The following is a 16,016-nucleotide window of genomic DNA, read 5'->3' on the forward strand; positions in this document are numbered from 1 at the left end:
ACGACAGATAATCGTACAGAGGACGCCGCAATAGTTTGTAAATTACTAATGAAGTATATGATACTCATTAGATATGCAGTTACTGATATAACTCATAGACCAAGGAGATAATATGATAAAGCAAACATGGGTTGGGAAGCAAGGCCACACACACACACACACACACACACACACACACACACACACACACACACACACACACACACACACACACACACACACACACACACACACACACACACACACACACACACACACACACACACACACACACACACACACACACACACACACACACACACACACACACACACACACACACACACACACACACATATATATATATATATATATATATATATATAAAATGGCTATCGTCATAATACTGTTTAGAATCAAACCTAACTAAGTAATTATTAATACAAAGTATAAATTAAGTTCTGATACGCCTAGATTTATTCCAAAGGGATTGAGATATCGATTTACAATCTCCACCTTACTTATTAAAATACTTTTTTGGATTTTCATGAAGAAAGAACAGTTTCCCCTCCCTTTAAAGGGTGGTAGAAGGGAATAACTTTCGATTTTCAAATTGCAACCACTATCTTGTGAGGTTATAATTTGAAAACTTAAAATTACCTCTTCTACCCCTTTCTTAAAAAGGGGGAGCATTTTGCTACTCTCCTAAAAATACACATAAGTATTGTAATAAGTATGGTGAAGGTTGAACATCGCTATCTCAATCCGATGAGGTATGCCATATGAGATAAGGTAATCCACAACAGATATTATCTTAGTCTGAACCGACAAGAGTTCCCACAACAGAATACCTAACGATTTCTTTCGAGTAAATCTGTATTCTACACTACAGAAAGATAAACGTATTTTAGCAGAAATTTTGGGATACCAGAATGAATAAAAAATTAATATATGACTCTGGAAAATGTGGTTGTAAAAATATTTATTGATTATTATGTAGAAGAAGTATTATATCACAGCATTTTTTTAAAGAGTACCTAAAGCAGCACCTAGAGCACCTAAAGACCTATATATCATAAATGCCATAATGTAGAAACTTCCCGAAACCAGAACAACCTTACAAGAAGTAATGTAAGCTATGGTTCCCTTTACACGCTGCTGGTCGGTGGATTACACAATCTTTAATATTATGCACAGATTTTCGCAAAAGTTTTTGACCTAATTGTTTTATCTAGAGGTCTGCTTTGTTTTAAAACATTCAAGTTCAAATACGAGTAAAATATTTCTAAAGTACTCTTTTCTTATTAGAAATAATTAAATGTATTCATTCGACATTTATTCTCTGGTTTATAAGTTGCTCTGACTAGTTGTATTTGCAAAATATTTGTAATTTTCAAATAAAAATTTTTATAAAAGTGAAAATGACATGTAGGCTCTTGTCACGTCACTAAATCTCTCACTGAACTTCTTTTAAGATATCCGTAGGTTCTATAATAGTGTGGTATATGCTTAGATGTTTTGAAAACTATATTACTATTGTTTATAGTATATTTTATAATACTATTGACATTACGCCATTAACCATTGAAAGTATGAGTGACGTGTAGCCATGGGGGAGGGTCTAATTGAAATAAATGTGTATGTAAAAGATCCTAAGCTAATACCAGCTTCAATGTTTTCCTTTATTAATACTCCTTGAGTAAAAATGTTGTGTAAATGAGTTTTTATAAGAATATTATTAACGTTAAAATTGTTCAAATCTTTTTTTCCAGTGTAGAAAATGCATGTCTTGTTGGATTTGGACCATCAGTCATCATTGAACACCACCAACACTTCTTTGGACGTTGACTATCCCAGTCTAGAGGCTGTAGACGTGCCGTTCCAGGTCACTTTGGTGACCCTCTTCTCTCTCACTGCTTGCCTTAGTCTCGGCGGCAACCTTACTGTCATCGCGATCCTTACTTTCGGGAAAAGGTAGGTATAGAACAATATAATTGGCAAGAATATTTACTACACGATACAATAATGTAAAAGGCCATCGACAATATTTCTACTTCCACATTAAATTTATTCAAAAAGCGCTTTCGCCGGTTAAGGCATCATCAGTTTGATATTGTTTACAGAAAAAACATATGTGTGAAATAGAATAAACATATGATAGAATAAAATTTAAAACTAACTGTAAAGACCAAAAACTAATAAATTACAAAAGAATTACGTAGAAAAATATGGTTTGCAATTCATAATTTTGGAATGGATTTCTTTATTCACTAATGGTATAAATATATCACTGAAATTTACGGAAGGCTGGGAAATACAATTATCTTTTAAAACTGTCATACACGCACTTTCAATTTTATTTATTTTACTCCAGGAAGATTCTTTAAACACTACACTAGACGATAAAAAATTTATATGATGATTTTCCTTTACTGCATGTTCAAGTAATTTAGATTTTAAAATTTTTTCTTTTTTATAATTATAAATATGTTCTTTTACACTAATTTCTACAGGTCTTGATGTTTGGCCGATATACGTCTTGTTGCAACCACAGTCAATTTTATATATCACATTCTTGGTTTCCTGTTGTTTGTTATTCGGTTTTAATTTTGTTAAGTACCTTCTTATATTATTTTGTGACTTAAAAACAGGGCAGATGTTAAATAAAAAAATGTCTTTTCCATTAAAACCTACTCACTTCTACCAAGAATACAAAGCAGAATATTTCTACTGTTCAAAGTTATAAATGTGTCCTACAGTACTGATTCAGAGTACTTCTTCAAGTTTAATACCTGCGTATTTAGTATTCTTAGCGTGTACAGTACTGAGAGAAGTAATTGCATCACAAATTTAAATCTTGTAACTGTGGTTATCTTCCATCTGAATAGTACTCACTATCTGGTTAAACTCGCCCTCAGAGTATCCTTTGTGGCTCCTTGTACTGTTCAACTTTGTCCAACTCTAGATTAGAAACTTGGAGCTTAAGTTCAAAGCTAACTGAGAGGCCAAGAACATTGCTTCCTCTTTCATACTTTGTTTATAATTTATAACATTCACCCTACGATTGTGGCATCTAAGTATAAGTAGCACAAGAAGGTAATCTCTTTAACCTTTTAAAAATTGTAAGACGTCGATGACAAATATTTTAACACGTTGGATTTTTAAGGAAAACTTCTAAAAATGACAAATATACATGAGAAAGATACTAAAATAACAAACCTTATCTAAAGTAGCGTAGGAACTAATGATTTATTCTAACATTTAAGAAAAACATAGTTGTAATATATATTATTTAATATATTACCTTAGTTGATATTGTTTATAAATGTTTTATGAATTTTAATTACATGCAACCATGTACATTATTCATAACTTAACTATCATACAAATTTAAATATTAAAAATACGTTTATAGTGAATCACTATACGTGGGACTTTAAATAACAATAATGGTTACTAATAAAGTACTCGTATACATTGGAAAGCCTTTTATAACTTCTGTAATAAGTTTTCTAAGATATTTTACATCTGTTCAATGAAATTATATTAACGCATATCTATTAAAATGGCCTTAAAATTAGTAAAATTTGTATTAGTGATTTTATTTACATTATTATCTTTTTAATTTCAACCAAAAGTGTATAATCTTTTATATACTGTAAGCGAATGAACAGGATTAAAATACATATAGTTCCTATATGTATTATGTTGCATTTACGTTTATAAAAATAAACTGCCTGTCCTATCGACTGGGCGGATACATTTTTAATTATGTAGATTTTGTATAGGTCTGTTCAACGTGATTACTTAGTATGAAACTTGACATTGTTTGCAAAGTGCCCGTAACAGGCAAAAGTACAATCGTTGAAAGTCAAATGAAGATAGAAAAACCTGTTACAGCTTCATTATTTTGTTTGAATCCAATTGCCTAACCAACGTTAAAAGTAGCAACTCATTAAGAGTCGTAGCATTTTGAATTTGTTTTAGTGCATAGCGTTTGTAGAGTTCGATAGGAATATATAAGTCTTCGGAGTCAGATATAATGCTTTAAAAAAGCCAAATATGGAATTTAGATGATCTCGGTGTGATGGTGTGACATTGGGGTTGTTATTTTGTCGATCATAATAAGAGATGAAACGCTGGCTTTATTTAGATTGTGCTAGCGATATTTTCTCGTTTGTGGAATCAAAGATTTCCTTTCCATCGTTTGCATTCAAATTATTTCGTCCAATAAACAGGCGAAGGTAGCTCTGAGGTGCCTCTATATTCTGGTTTAGTGCAGACAATACAGACAATACACATGTGTCTAATCTCCGTCGGAACATTGATAATTGGTGTTTATCCATTCGTGGAAAAAATGTTTTACTCCCATGATGTGAGCTTCTGGAAAATGGCGTTAACGTAGTGTACAATTCATGTTAGTAATGAAATCTAATAAGATGGAGGCATTGTTTCTATTCCAACCGGACATTTTCACTCTTTTTTGAAAGTCAAGTAGCTTATATATTTGCAAAATTATTGAATATTATGACATAACTAGAACGCTCTCTCTGTACTTTGTTATGTTCAAGGGGTATATACCACTTAGCAAAACAAGCTAACAATGAATTATTAACCTGTAGCGTGCGACAGTAGAATATACGATTGTTATAACTTTTATTTCGCTTGCTGCTTGCTATACTGCATAGTGTATCATAATCCGTTTCTTTAAGGAAGCTCCATTTCCTTAGAGTTATAGAAGTAAATCAGTTAGGCTCCGACAATCCCTATTGCTAACCGTAGCTGGATTAGCAATGTAAGGTAGGTGATGAGCGGGAAATTGAAAAATTACATTTTTATTTTCTACTACCCTCGGTCCTAGAAGTGAACTTCACTAAAACATAAAAACAAAAGCCTTTTCATGAATATCATAGACTCATAGGGATTGAAATAGTTGCAAAATCTAGAGAAAATTAGTTTTTTACTCCATTTCCTGATGTTTCAGGAAGATAAACCACACACGGGTCTTGTGCTTGCAACAGAAAAATAGGAAAAGTTAGTGAATATTAATTAATCACATGGGTTCAAGTAGGTTTAGAAAACTGTAAGAACTATATAAATCTTTTTAACTATGAACCCTCTATAGCCTGTTAGTGTGCATGAAAATTGTGTTCTTTTCTGCTGAAAACATAAGGTAAATGTCTGTAAAATGTTATCTTTGTAGAACATTGAAAATTTGAAACAGTAGATATAATTTTCTTGGCGTGTACACCCTATTTTAAAACAGCCCCTTTCGGTGTTTTATCTTCCTGAAAATATTTTTGACTCTTTTTCCGTCGTAGGCACGTGTGTTTCAAATTTCATCTCTATACGATATTGAAAATAGACTGAAAAACAAAGTTGTTCTATGTATGTTACCCTATTTCAACTCCAATGAGTGGTTAACATTCATGAAATTGTTTTATTTGTCTATAGAGAACTCAAACTACGTGTGTATCAAGTATTATATTCGAGAAAAATCGAAGGTTTGGAAAACAAAATATAGATCTTTTAAGATTGCTACTGATTTCAAATCCCATGGAGGGTTAATCTGTATAAAAATAATTAAGTTTTTATATTTAAGTCATAGGAGATAAGTGTTCCAAATTGCAACTATCAGTGATATTGGTTGTAGAATTCGTTACGAGTGAATGAGGGGTTTGCTTTTTTATACCTATATAGAATTCTCTCAGGCCGACATGAACTTCTCTGGTTGAAATAGAATGACCACTAGAGCAGTAGAATCCGAGCAAGATTACGTTAGTACATACAGTTGCTACAGAACCCAGGAAGGTTGAAATAACCGGCATTAAGTGGCATACAACACAATGTGAAGGTGGTATTATCGTGGCAGGATTAATTCCCAAGGATAGAGGAAGTTAATTATTTTAAAGTGGGTGGTTGCGGGAATTTACATAGGCTAAATATATTTTTTTAATGAGTGTCCTCCATTCCAAACATATTTATCATCTATTTCTCCGATTATTTTCGTGTATGCTACCAAAAATATAATAAAGAAGTATAAATACTATATTAAAGGAACTTAAATACTTATTTGGTTCGAATGAAGCTATTGATACAATTAAGCATATTAACATAAATACAAGTTTTAATTGATTATTCTTTAAATTACGTTTTTAATACATATTATTAAACTGAATGTTCTATTCTGTGCAATGCTTAGTGAATTTGTGAATTACTAAACTGTGTGGTTTTATAAGTAGGAACACGTTGAGAATACTTGATGTTCTTTAGATCATACATAAGTTATGAAACACTCGTTTTTTCTGTGACAGATCCTCAGGGGACCTCCGAGCGTTCCTAATAAACTTGGCAGTGTCTGACGTCACGATGGCTGTCTTCTCCATTCCTTTTACTTACACTCTGTGAGTATCATTCATAAATAAGTTATAAATTTATTCATGAAATACATTTTTATACAGTTATGTAATACTCTTAGTTGTCTGAGTTTAATACTCAGAATTCAAGATCAGTTAGGGCTCCTAATAACTGGGTAAAATGGCATGAAATGTATTGCAGTAATAAAGTCGGTTGACTTAATTGAGTTTAGATAATAATAATATATGATTGGTTACATTATAAATGTAGGCTACTTTATTTATTAATACAAATAAAACTGTAACTGTTTTGACTTATTTTTTTTTATAAATGTTTATTATAGTTTAGCATCTGATGTGAAAAAATCTTTTACCATTGTTTATTCCGTTTTTAATGACTTCACATGCTTTTTGATGCTTTTTGATGGATTAAAAGCATTCAAGTAATTACTTACGTATCCTAAACGTATGTTTAAATTATCAAAATGTGATGAATATTAACTATATATCTGTTTAAAATAGAGTTTGGTTCTGTTTCAAAAGGTTATTGTACATTGTACTATCCTATAATACAATTTTGGAATTGTAAAAAAAACGGAGTATTAGATAGACCTGTAATTTAATAAGTATCAAAAATGCAATGTTTACTATCCAACATTATACTGACACACAGTTAGCATATTCTTTTCAAAGTGGTTAGAGTTATATAAATTAAACAATTTTGAAATAAATATGTATTTATTCTCTCTCTCTCTCTCTCTCTCTCTCTCTCTCTCTCTCTCTCTCTCTCTCTCTCTCTCTCTCTCTCTCTCTCCTCTCTCTCTCTCTCTCCCTCTCTCTCCCCCTCTCTCTCTCTCTCTCTCTCTCTCTCACTCCCTCTCTCTCTCTCACTCTCTCTCCACTCTCTCTCTCTCTCTCTCTCTCCTCTCTCTCTCTCTCTCTCTCTCTCTTCTCTCTCTCTCTCTCACTCTCTCACTCTCTCTCTCTCTCTCGGTCGAATGTAGAAGATATAACTGAATATTGAAACTACTGAACATGTGTAGTATAATTTTAAAAGCGGTTATTATGTTGCTATATTCTTAATAAAGTTATTCAATACATGTATCATTGTTTTATTGAGCACCCACTTTTTAACAAAGACAGGAGATAATTTACACAATAATCTCTTGTATTCTTTCATTACCTGTGTCAAGGAATATATTGTCAGACAATAAGCTCAGCTGATTCCCTATACCACCAGATGTTACACGACTGCTACGTTCATAGCAGGACATTGTGTGAATCTCTGCACTTCGGTGTTTTTCTCGATATTTTCTTCTCTAGAGACAATGGCTGGCATATCTCTTCTTCCCACTAACCGCCTTGCACACAGAAACAATTTATCTTCCCTAAAACTAACAATACTCGCCTTTTACCTTATTGATATCATTCATCTTTTATGATTAAACTCCTTCAATAACAACATAACGCTACCAAGAAAAGATTTTAATTTATTGATAAAAATAGTCTCATTTTTTTAGTAAGATATAATTTGATGCGTGCATTTATATAGTACTCGTAATTTATTTTGTTCCGATTAAAATTATGTACTTTAAACAGAGTCGAGTCATAGTGCCCGTACCGCGTTTTATTTAATTAACATATTAAATTATACGCACCAACATATAACGTAAACACAATTGTTTATACATAATTGATTATTCCGTTCCTCAGAAGTTGGGCATACAACCAGAAAGTAGAACATGTGGCTGTAAAACAAGTTGCATATTATTTCAAAGGCCTTAACTAGACAAAAATAAGCATGAAAACACAACAAAATTTGAAAACTCGACAAAGTGACTTCAAATTATACATAAAACTTAATGAATACATTTTATTAAGAAGTGAAAGTAAAATAATGAGGACTTAAAAATATATGTAGGGATGCTTTTGCAGTAATTTTATACATTTATAGTCTGTCTTCAGAGGCTTCTTGTTTGATGAACTAAAATGTAAGTTACTTAAGTTATTTAATACCGTATTATTTTATAATAATATAATTATTTGTTGACTTATATATGTTACATGTTATTTGTTGTTATATTTAATATGTTTCAATGCGTCTTATTAATGTCTTAAATCTCAATAAACTTTTATCACATTACATAAAACACAAGGGAATAAATTTTAACTATAAATATTAACCATGCTACATAACGATACAATCATACTATGTTTTTGCATATTCTTAAACTCTTGGTAAGTATTATTTCTCTCTCCAGGTTCATGCTCGGTCGCTGGATATTCCCGCCCTGGTTCTGTCCCATAGCAATGGCCATGCAACACACCTCTGTTATTGTCTCAGTGTATACACTGATGGCCATAGGGATTGACAGGTACGATTACATTGCCTCAATTGTTAACAATTTTCTTTTTCAAATTTTTTTTCAATGATTAATTATTTATTGTGTAACAAGTTGGTAAAAAGTTTAAGTAACTTTGTGTATGGAAAACAAATTGGAAATTTCATGTATTTTATTAATGACACATGTTGAAAAATGGTTGTAAAATAACTATACAATATTAAATAAATTATCCATGACGTTTTAAATCAAAACCATAGAGGTTTTATGACTAGTAACGCAGAAAAGGTGTCAGGTTATGTTGAAAAATTGAAAAAGTTAATTTCTACGCTTAATAAAGGAGAAAAGACTCATCAACTCCAGATTTTCCAGAGATTATTTTATAAATAGCATTTTTAAAATGGCATTTTATATTCCATTAGATTATTAATCATGCGTAATAAAGTTGGTCAAGTACGCTTTGTCAGCTTCAAACTTTTATCTTGTGTGTATATAGTGAACAAAACAAAGTAGTATATAGTGAAGGATAATTTTAAAAGTAAATCAATATATGAAAACTTTATAAAATAAACAAAATACTGAAGTGTGTATGTGTGTGTGTGTGATGTAAAAATACAGTATAAGATGCTTTTCCTTAGAATAGTAGTTTTTTTACTAGCAGTTACCCACCACTTCATACAGAATTTTTTACGCACGATGCAGAATTATGCAAGAATATTTTAAACAGGAGAAAGCAAAATTCAAAAAGTTTATTCAATTTAACTGACGAAGAATATCTAAAAATACCTTATAACCATCAAAATTATTTTAAGTATTTGAAAATATCACGTGAAAGATATAAGAAGTAGTTCTTATCTGTACATAGTTCAAGATGTTATATTCCTTGCAAAAATATTTGAACATTTAGATCAATTTGCTCAAATTTATCCAGATCATAATTTATAAATCCTATATCTTGGGTTAGTTTGTGGAACTGAAACAATATACTCACAAAATCATTGAAGTAAATTTGAATGAGTGCGATTCAAATTAATATATAAAATTACCCGTGTTTAACCACTAAAACAAGAAATTTATAAGAAAATGAAAAAGATGAAAAAAGTGGTGACATTTTAGAAGCATGTTGTGGACTCGGATAAAAATATATTCATACAAATATTAAAATTCAAATCCAGTTAGATGTAAAGGAGTCAAGTTTAGTGTTGTAAATAAAACAATAAAATTAGAACATTTAAGAATAAAGAATTTGAAGATAAATATCTTTAAGATAAATATACTTTAGAGAAACGACTTGCTATGGTATACAGCACGATAAGCTGTAATCACAATGGTATACAGTAGCTATAAACAAATTAGCATTTTCTTCAAAAGGTGATAAGACAATGGTATTAGTAATAGAATTTGGATTCATTAGGATGCATAGATTTCTCTATATAAATCGCATTGGAAGATTACTCACAGCGTTTTTGGCTGAAAATTAACGAAGGAACTGGAAAAGTTGCATTTCTGTATATTTGAACGATACATCAAAAACGAATTGACGTATAAACCTTAAATTTGCTTGGTGCTTCCCAATATAAGCATAGTATATAGGCGGCATTGAGTTCGTATTTCAGAACTTTTTACCGAAATAAAATTGTGAAGTTTTTAATACTATATAAATCTTATTATATGAATTTAAAATTGTTTTTATAATTGAAACATTTCAAATCCATGCAAAACAATTTTCGAACTCTATTAATCATTTTATAAACATGAGACTTTTTAATGACACATATATTTTTATTTTTAATTAAGTTTATATAAAGTATATGTATAGATTTGTAGGGCAGTAAGAAAACAATTCTCTAGATTAGTTTCTCAGACGTAAAGAGTTAATCTGATTTCTTACAGTATTTCACAAGTATAAAATGGTGATAAAATGCCTGAACCAACGGAAGAGTGAAGGGGCAAGCTTGGTAGAAGAGTGGCTAGATTATTAAGACAGTATGCATGGAGGTTACATTTCAAAGAGAATGTAAAACAAACAATATCCCTTAGGGAATTAGAGTAATGGAATATTAGTCATAGTATTCACATGGTATGGTTGGATGATAACGCTCTAGAAATCAAGGCTTCCAAAATATGTTAAATAGAACATTAAAAAAGTTTATACCATGTAGTTGTGGCAGTAGAGTTGTATTTAGACTGCTAAGATGGTGATTCACAATATCTGAATGCAGAAACTAGTGCATAAGTGATAGAAACTTTTCCACCAGGTAATTGTGGCAGTAGAGTGGTGATTATTCAACGTTGCACCAAAACTTAAACTCAATAACTACGTACTAAATTTTCTAAACAAACTAAAAAACCTTGGTCTTACTATGAGCTCAAGTCTTAAGTATAATGACCAGGTTACGGTAACGTTTAATAGAATATTTGCTGGCATTCTCAGTTTAAAGCGTTTTGTTTTATATCTACCGTTCAGAGTCAAGGTTATGCTGGTTAAAACTCTCATACTGCCACACTTCAACTACTGTGACGCTGTGATCAATGACGTGACTGTTGAGCTTTCGGACAGGTTTCAACGTGCTCAAAACTATTGTATCAGATTTATTTTCAATCTCAGACGTTATAAGTATGTGACTCCATTTTTCAAACAGCTATCGCTTTTGAAACTTCAACAACTTCGCCAACTTCACATTCTTTCAACTCTACATTCAGTTATCAAAAACAAGTCACCTGTTTACCTGTCCGAACATTTCAAATTTATTTCCGATAGAAGTGAGCGACCTACGAGAAGGGGATCCACCTTATTGTAAATTTCTGTTCATCGATCGAACTTCTTCAGTAAGTCGTTCACTGCTCACGCATGTCGCCTCTGGAACTCTCTTCCTGATGATATACGTATTATAGAAGGTAGAGCTCGTTTTGGGGCAAAGGTCAAGGACTTGTTGCTGGCCGGTCTGTAGGGGTGACGGGTGTCGGTGCTCGTGGCGTGCTTGTGGTCAGGCTGTGTGTTTGAGAGAATGAATGTAGTAATAACGAGAAATTCTTTAAAAGTAATCTGTTAATTTAAGTTTTAATTTAACTTTGTTTGAATTTTTCTACATATTAAGCTGACAAATTTTATTTTTAATTATTAAATAGTATGTATATATTTAGGTTAATTTTTTACATATATATATATATATATATATATATATGTATATTATGTGAGGTTGAGTGGTGGAGAGGGCTAAATAGGCCTAACTCCGCCTCTTAAATAAAGGCATATGTTTCATTATTTCATTATAGTGCTATGATGGTATGGTTGGATAATCACGACAACGATGAAACAAATAACATAAGTGATAATAACATTTCCACCAGGGAATGGTGGCAGTCGAGTGTTGCTAGAGGGTTCAAATATAGGTGGAGGATCACGCTCTAAAGAACACGGGAGCGTGGTGGGGAAGCGATGCACAAGCGGTAAAACATTTTCACCGAGAGAACTTGACAATCGATTCAATGGTACTTTTTACATCAGACTCAATATTTTCCGCTTTCAAACAGATTGATATTAAATAATTGTTAGTTCAATTATTAAGATATTGTATTGGAAACAACTTAGATCTTAATATTTTAAAATTATTAATGATATTTTTATTTTCTGTAGAAATTAAACGTCAACTTTTACATTTTTGTTACATTATTTGTAATTAGTTAAGTTAATTAAGAATCGAATGTAGATAGAATAATGAATCTCGTCGTGACCAATAGGAGCTTCGTTTCAATGACTTCAATGACGATATCCATATTTATCGCACACAATTACAAACCAGTATAATTTCCTTTAGTATACAGTTGAAATAATTTACGTTTTAGATGTACTTACTATCCAATGTGATTTTGGTAGTGAATCTCTAATAGTGTTTACAATATCAAATAATAATCTTGCATGTTGTAAGTATTGACGTTACTAACTCAATTTCTCAAATATTTCGTAATAAGCAATTTTTTAATAGAGTTTATTAAATACGGGTATAAACCGACTTCAAAAATAAGCTAATATATAACCTTATTAGTGGGCGCTAAGACCGATCGGCTGATCTTAATTTGTTTGGTGGATAGTGAATAACTGCCTAAGCAACACATCGGCTGATTGAAAAAAAAATAGTTTGTTGTATTTAAAATCCAAAAAAGACACAAATAAATTTTAAGTGCTGGTGGTGGAAAAAAATATTTATTTAAAATAATAGTTTTAATTACTTACAGGTAATGAACGTAACAGGTAACCTTTAAATAAATTTATTTACAAATGTATATACAGCAGAAGAATATATTAATATAGGATTGAAGGGTACGCTAAAGTTTGTGTCAATTTATATCAACTCAACCTGACCACGATGAAGCGCCCTGCAAACCTCCAAGTGAACTTTGAATTTCTTCAAAACTTTTATCGTTGTTAAACGATCCAATAATATTTCTTATTTGTTGCTTTAATTGTCAAATATTTTGTATATATTCAGTATAAGCTTAACTTTTGATGCAAACTCATAAACAAAAATTTTAAGTGATAAGGTCGGTAGAGTGTGGTGATCAAGCCATTCCCCCACATCAACTTATCCACTCTCTAGTCAAAGCCTCTTTAATAAAATCACTAACAGTTCTTCTGCAGTGGGGAGATGCACCTTCGAGTTAAAAATATCAGATTTTTATGTTCAATTTATGTAAAGCTATATTTTTCTAGCATATTAATATAGGCAATAATGTTAATAGTGTTTTCAGGACAGAAGCATTGACCAATAATGAGTTCTCGGGATAGAGCACACCAAAGGTATATTTTACGAATTCACACTGATATTCTACAAACCCATAAGGTTCTATTCCCCCAGATACGAACGTTATTTCCAGATAAGTAAAACACAACCTGGAAATCAATTACTAATTGTTTCCTTCATCACTAAAAAACATGGTTTATAATATTTTGATCAAGTTCATTTTTATATACAATATTATGAGCTAAAGTCATACCTTTTTAATCTGTCATCTTATTTCAAGATATGCAATAGTTGAGGTTTAAGCCATTAAATTTAAGTACTTCTTTCATATCTTTGCGAATCTTGTAAAACAAGCTGCTTGTTGCCTTACTCGTTTCACGAAACACCCCATGATACTTAAGTTGCACTTAAATTAGAGAACTAAACCTTGCTAGCCTCAGTGAACGTTTCTTTAATAATGTACCATGATGACTGTTTACGTGAAAACCGTAGTTAAACACTACTAGATGACAACAATGGTTAATTGAATTATTGAAAGAAAATTTATAAATAGCTTTTATAATTTCATATGTTTAATAAACCATCGATCAAAAATAGAGTGGACACGTAAATATCGTAATATATATTACCATGTCTTTCTTTGCGTCTGGGAGATAAGTTGTGGTTATTCAAAGAAAAATAGAGGAGTATTATCTAGAAGCCTTATAAAGAATAAGAAGCTTGTAGAAGCAACTCTTGTGTAACTTATAATTATTGGGGAGATTTACATCTGTACACACAATCCTGGCTCTTCACTTCAGGGTGAATTTTGAAAATTGCCTCCAATAGGGATGCCACTCGCACCATTATTGTGAACAATCGTATGTTCCTAAGCATATGTGATATAAAGTGTGGACGTTTTTGCTCCCATCTCCCATAGGTAACTAAAATTTTCAATCAGTCCACTAGAGAAGGGCGGCCTCGACGAGATCCAGAGAACAATAATGAATTTTTCTAAATTTAAGGGCTCCACCTCATTTGCAGAATCTGGTAGAGTGAGAATGAGGAAACATACCCACTACAGAAGTATGTAGGCAGGTTATTAGAAAGCATAATATCGTTGAATTTATTTACCACACTCAGACTATAAGACTTTACCAAATCGGTTGTTACAAACATATACATAAAACTAGATATAATAAGGCTGAAAATCACACAGAAATTTAGTAAGTTAGGCTCGTAGCCGTATTAAACAATGATAAAATATATCGGATTTACGTGACTGTTTATGTAAATTTTAAGAATTATATTCTCTAAAAAACCAAACCTGACAGAATTTAAACTATGAGCCTTAGTAATTAGGTTACCAGGTACTAAATCAAAATCAAGTAATCAATCAATACGTTTAGTGTACAAGTGTAATAATTTAAAGGGCTTATAGAGAGTGCAACTTAATATTAATAAGGTAATACAAGTCTTTATTTTCAGACAAAAGCAAATAAGTTATGTTCATAGAAAATAGAACCGTGTATCAGTAAGCTTCACCTATAAATGTCGTAGCCAGCATGCAGAATAAACAATGTATGAAATATATCCTTAATTAAAAGCCTTTTTCCAATTATTTATAAAAACATTGTGATAGTCATTGTAATATTTTATAAGATGAAATATGAGGGATTATGCAACCAACGTACAGTATACGAAAGTATTCAGCATTTTTGAATAGCCATTCAATAAATAGTTACACCATAACACTAATGATTATCCTAGTTTTATTTATGGAAACATTGACCCTTATATAAAGTAAATGAGTAAACAAAGCAATATGAATTTGTACTTTTTAAAAAAGTACTTTAATTTAGACCAATAAATATACAAGCATAAATAATTTACTCTTATTTAAGGAAAAGCTTAAATTAAAAGGTGTCACACTGAAGATGAATATTTGAAACTGATGAATATTGCATGCAGTGATCAAACTCGTTCTCGGGTTTGTAAATAAAATGAGAATTTATAACGTCTCAATTGTAAGAAAACTACATCTCGGCATCTTATTTCGTCTCGTTGATCACTGTCATGTTTTAAAATACTCCTACAGGATCGTTTTCAGAAACTCTGATGTAGAAAATGAACATCCCGCAGTAAATTACAGGTAACTTTAGTAATTCAGAAAATTGGAACTCCGCATTTAACTCTGTCCCGTTACTTCAGGACGGGTTTTATATATTGCTTTTATTAGCGACGTCATTCCGAACTGAAACTTGAAAAACGATTTTTACTAGCTATTTTGGGAAAGTAGTAGTAAGAGTATGAACATTTTGTTCGTACCTTGCTTTTTATGGTTTCTCCATATGGTTTTTATGTGTCTTTTAAAGTGATTTACTAGTCATATACTTATTCAATGCATGCAAAAACTTAAGTGGGACCAATAAGTGGCAGCCTTTTTTTTGTTTTATCAAATCAGATGAGTAGGTTTAGACACATTAGAGTACATATATAATAACAAGAATTTAGAATCAGGTCCTGTTATAAATCATTTAAATATAAAACACTGGTCAAAGTACGGAATTGTTAAAGTATAAATGTTGATAAAAATGTGTATTGCTCTAAAGGGTAAT

The 16,016-nt window shown here is 31.3% G+C and overlaps 1 protein-coding gene across 1 annotated transcript in view; it reads left to right on the plus strand.

Annotated features, from left to right (window-relative positions):
* Positions 1-1,757: 1,757 nt before the first annotated feature.
* Positions 1,758-16,016, plus strand: part of LOC124359156 (RYamide receptor-like) — a 46,908-nt gene continuing 32,649 nt past the window's right edge. The window contains exons 1-3 of the mRNA XM_046811661.1: positions 1,758-1,953; positions 6,294-6,383; positions 8,597-8,710. Of these exons, the coding sequence (XP_046667617.1) occupies positions 1,760-1,953; positions 6,294-6,383; positions 8,597-8,710 (398 nt within the window). The 5' untranslated portion in view covers positions 1,758-1,759. The remainder of the gene's footprint in view (positions 1,954-6,293; positions 6,384-8,596; positions 8,711-16,016) is intronic.

This window comes from Homalodisca vitripennis, chromosome 4 (genome assembly GCF_021130785.1).
Source record: "Homalodisca vitripennis isolate AUS2020 chromosome 4, UT_GWSS_2.1, whole genome shotgun sequence".
Lineage (NCBI taxonomy): Eukaryota > Metazoa > Arthropoda > Insecta > Hemiptera > Cicadellidae > Homalodisca > Homalodisca vitripennis.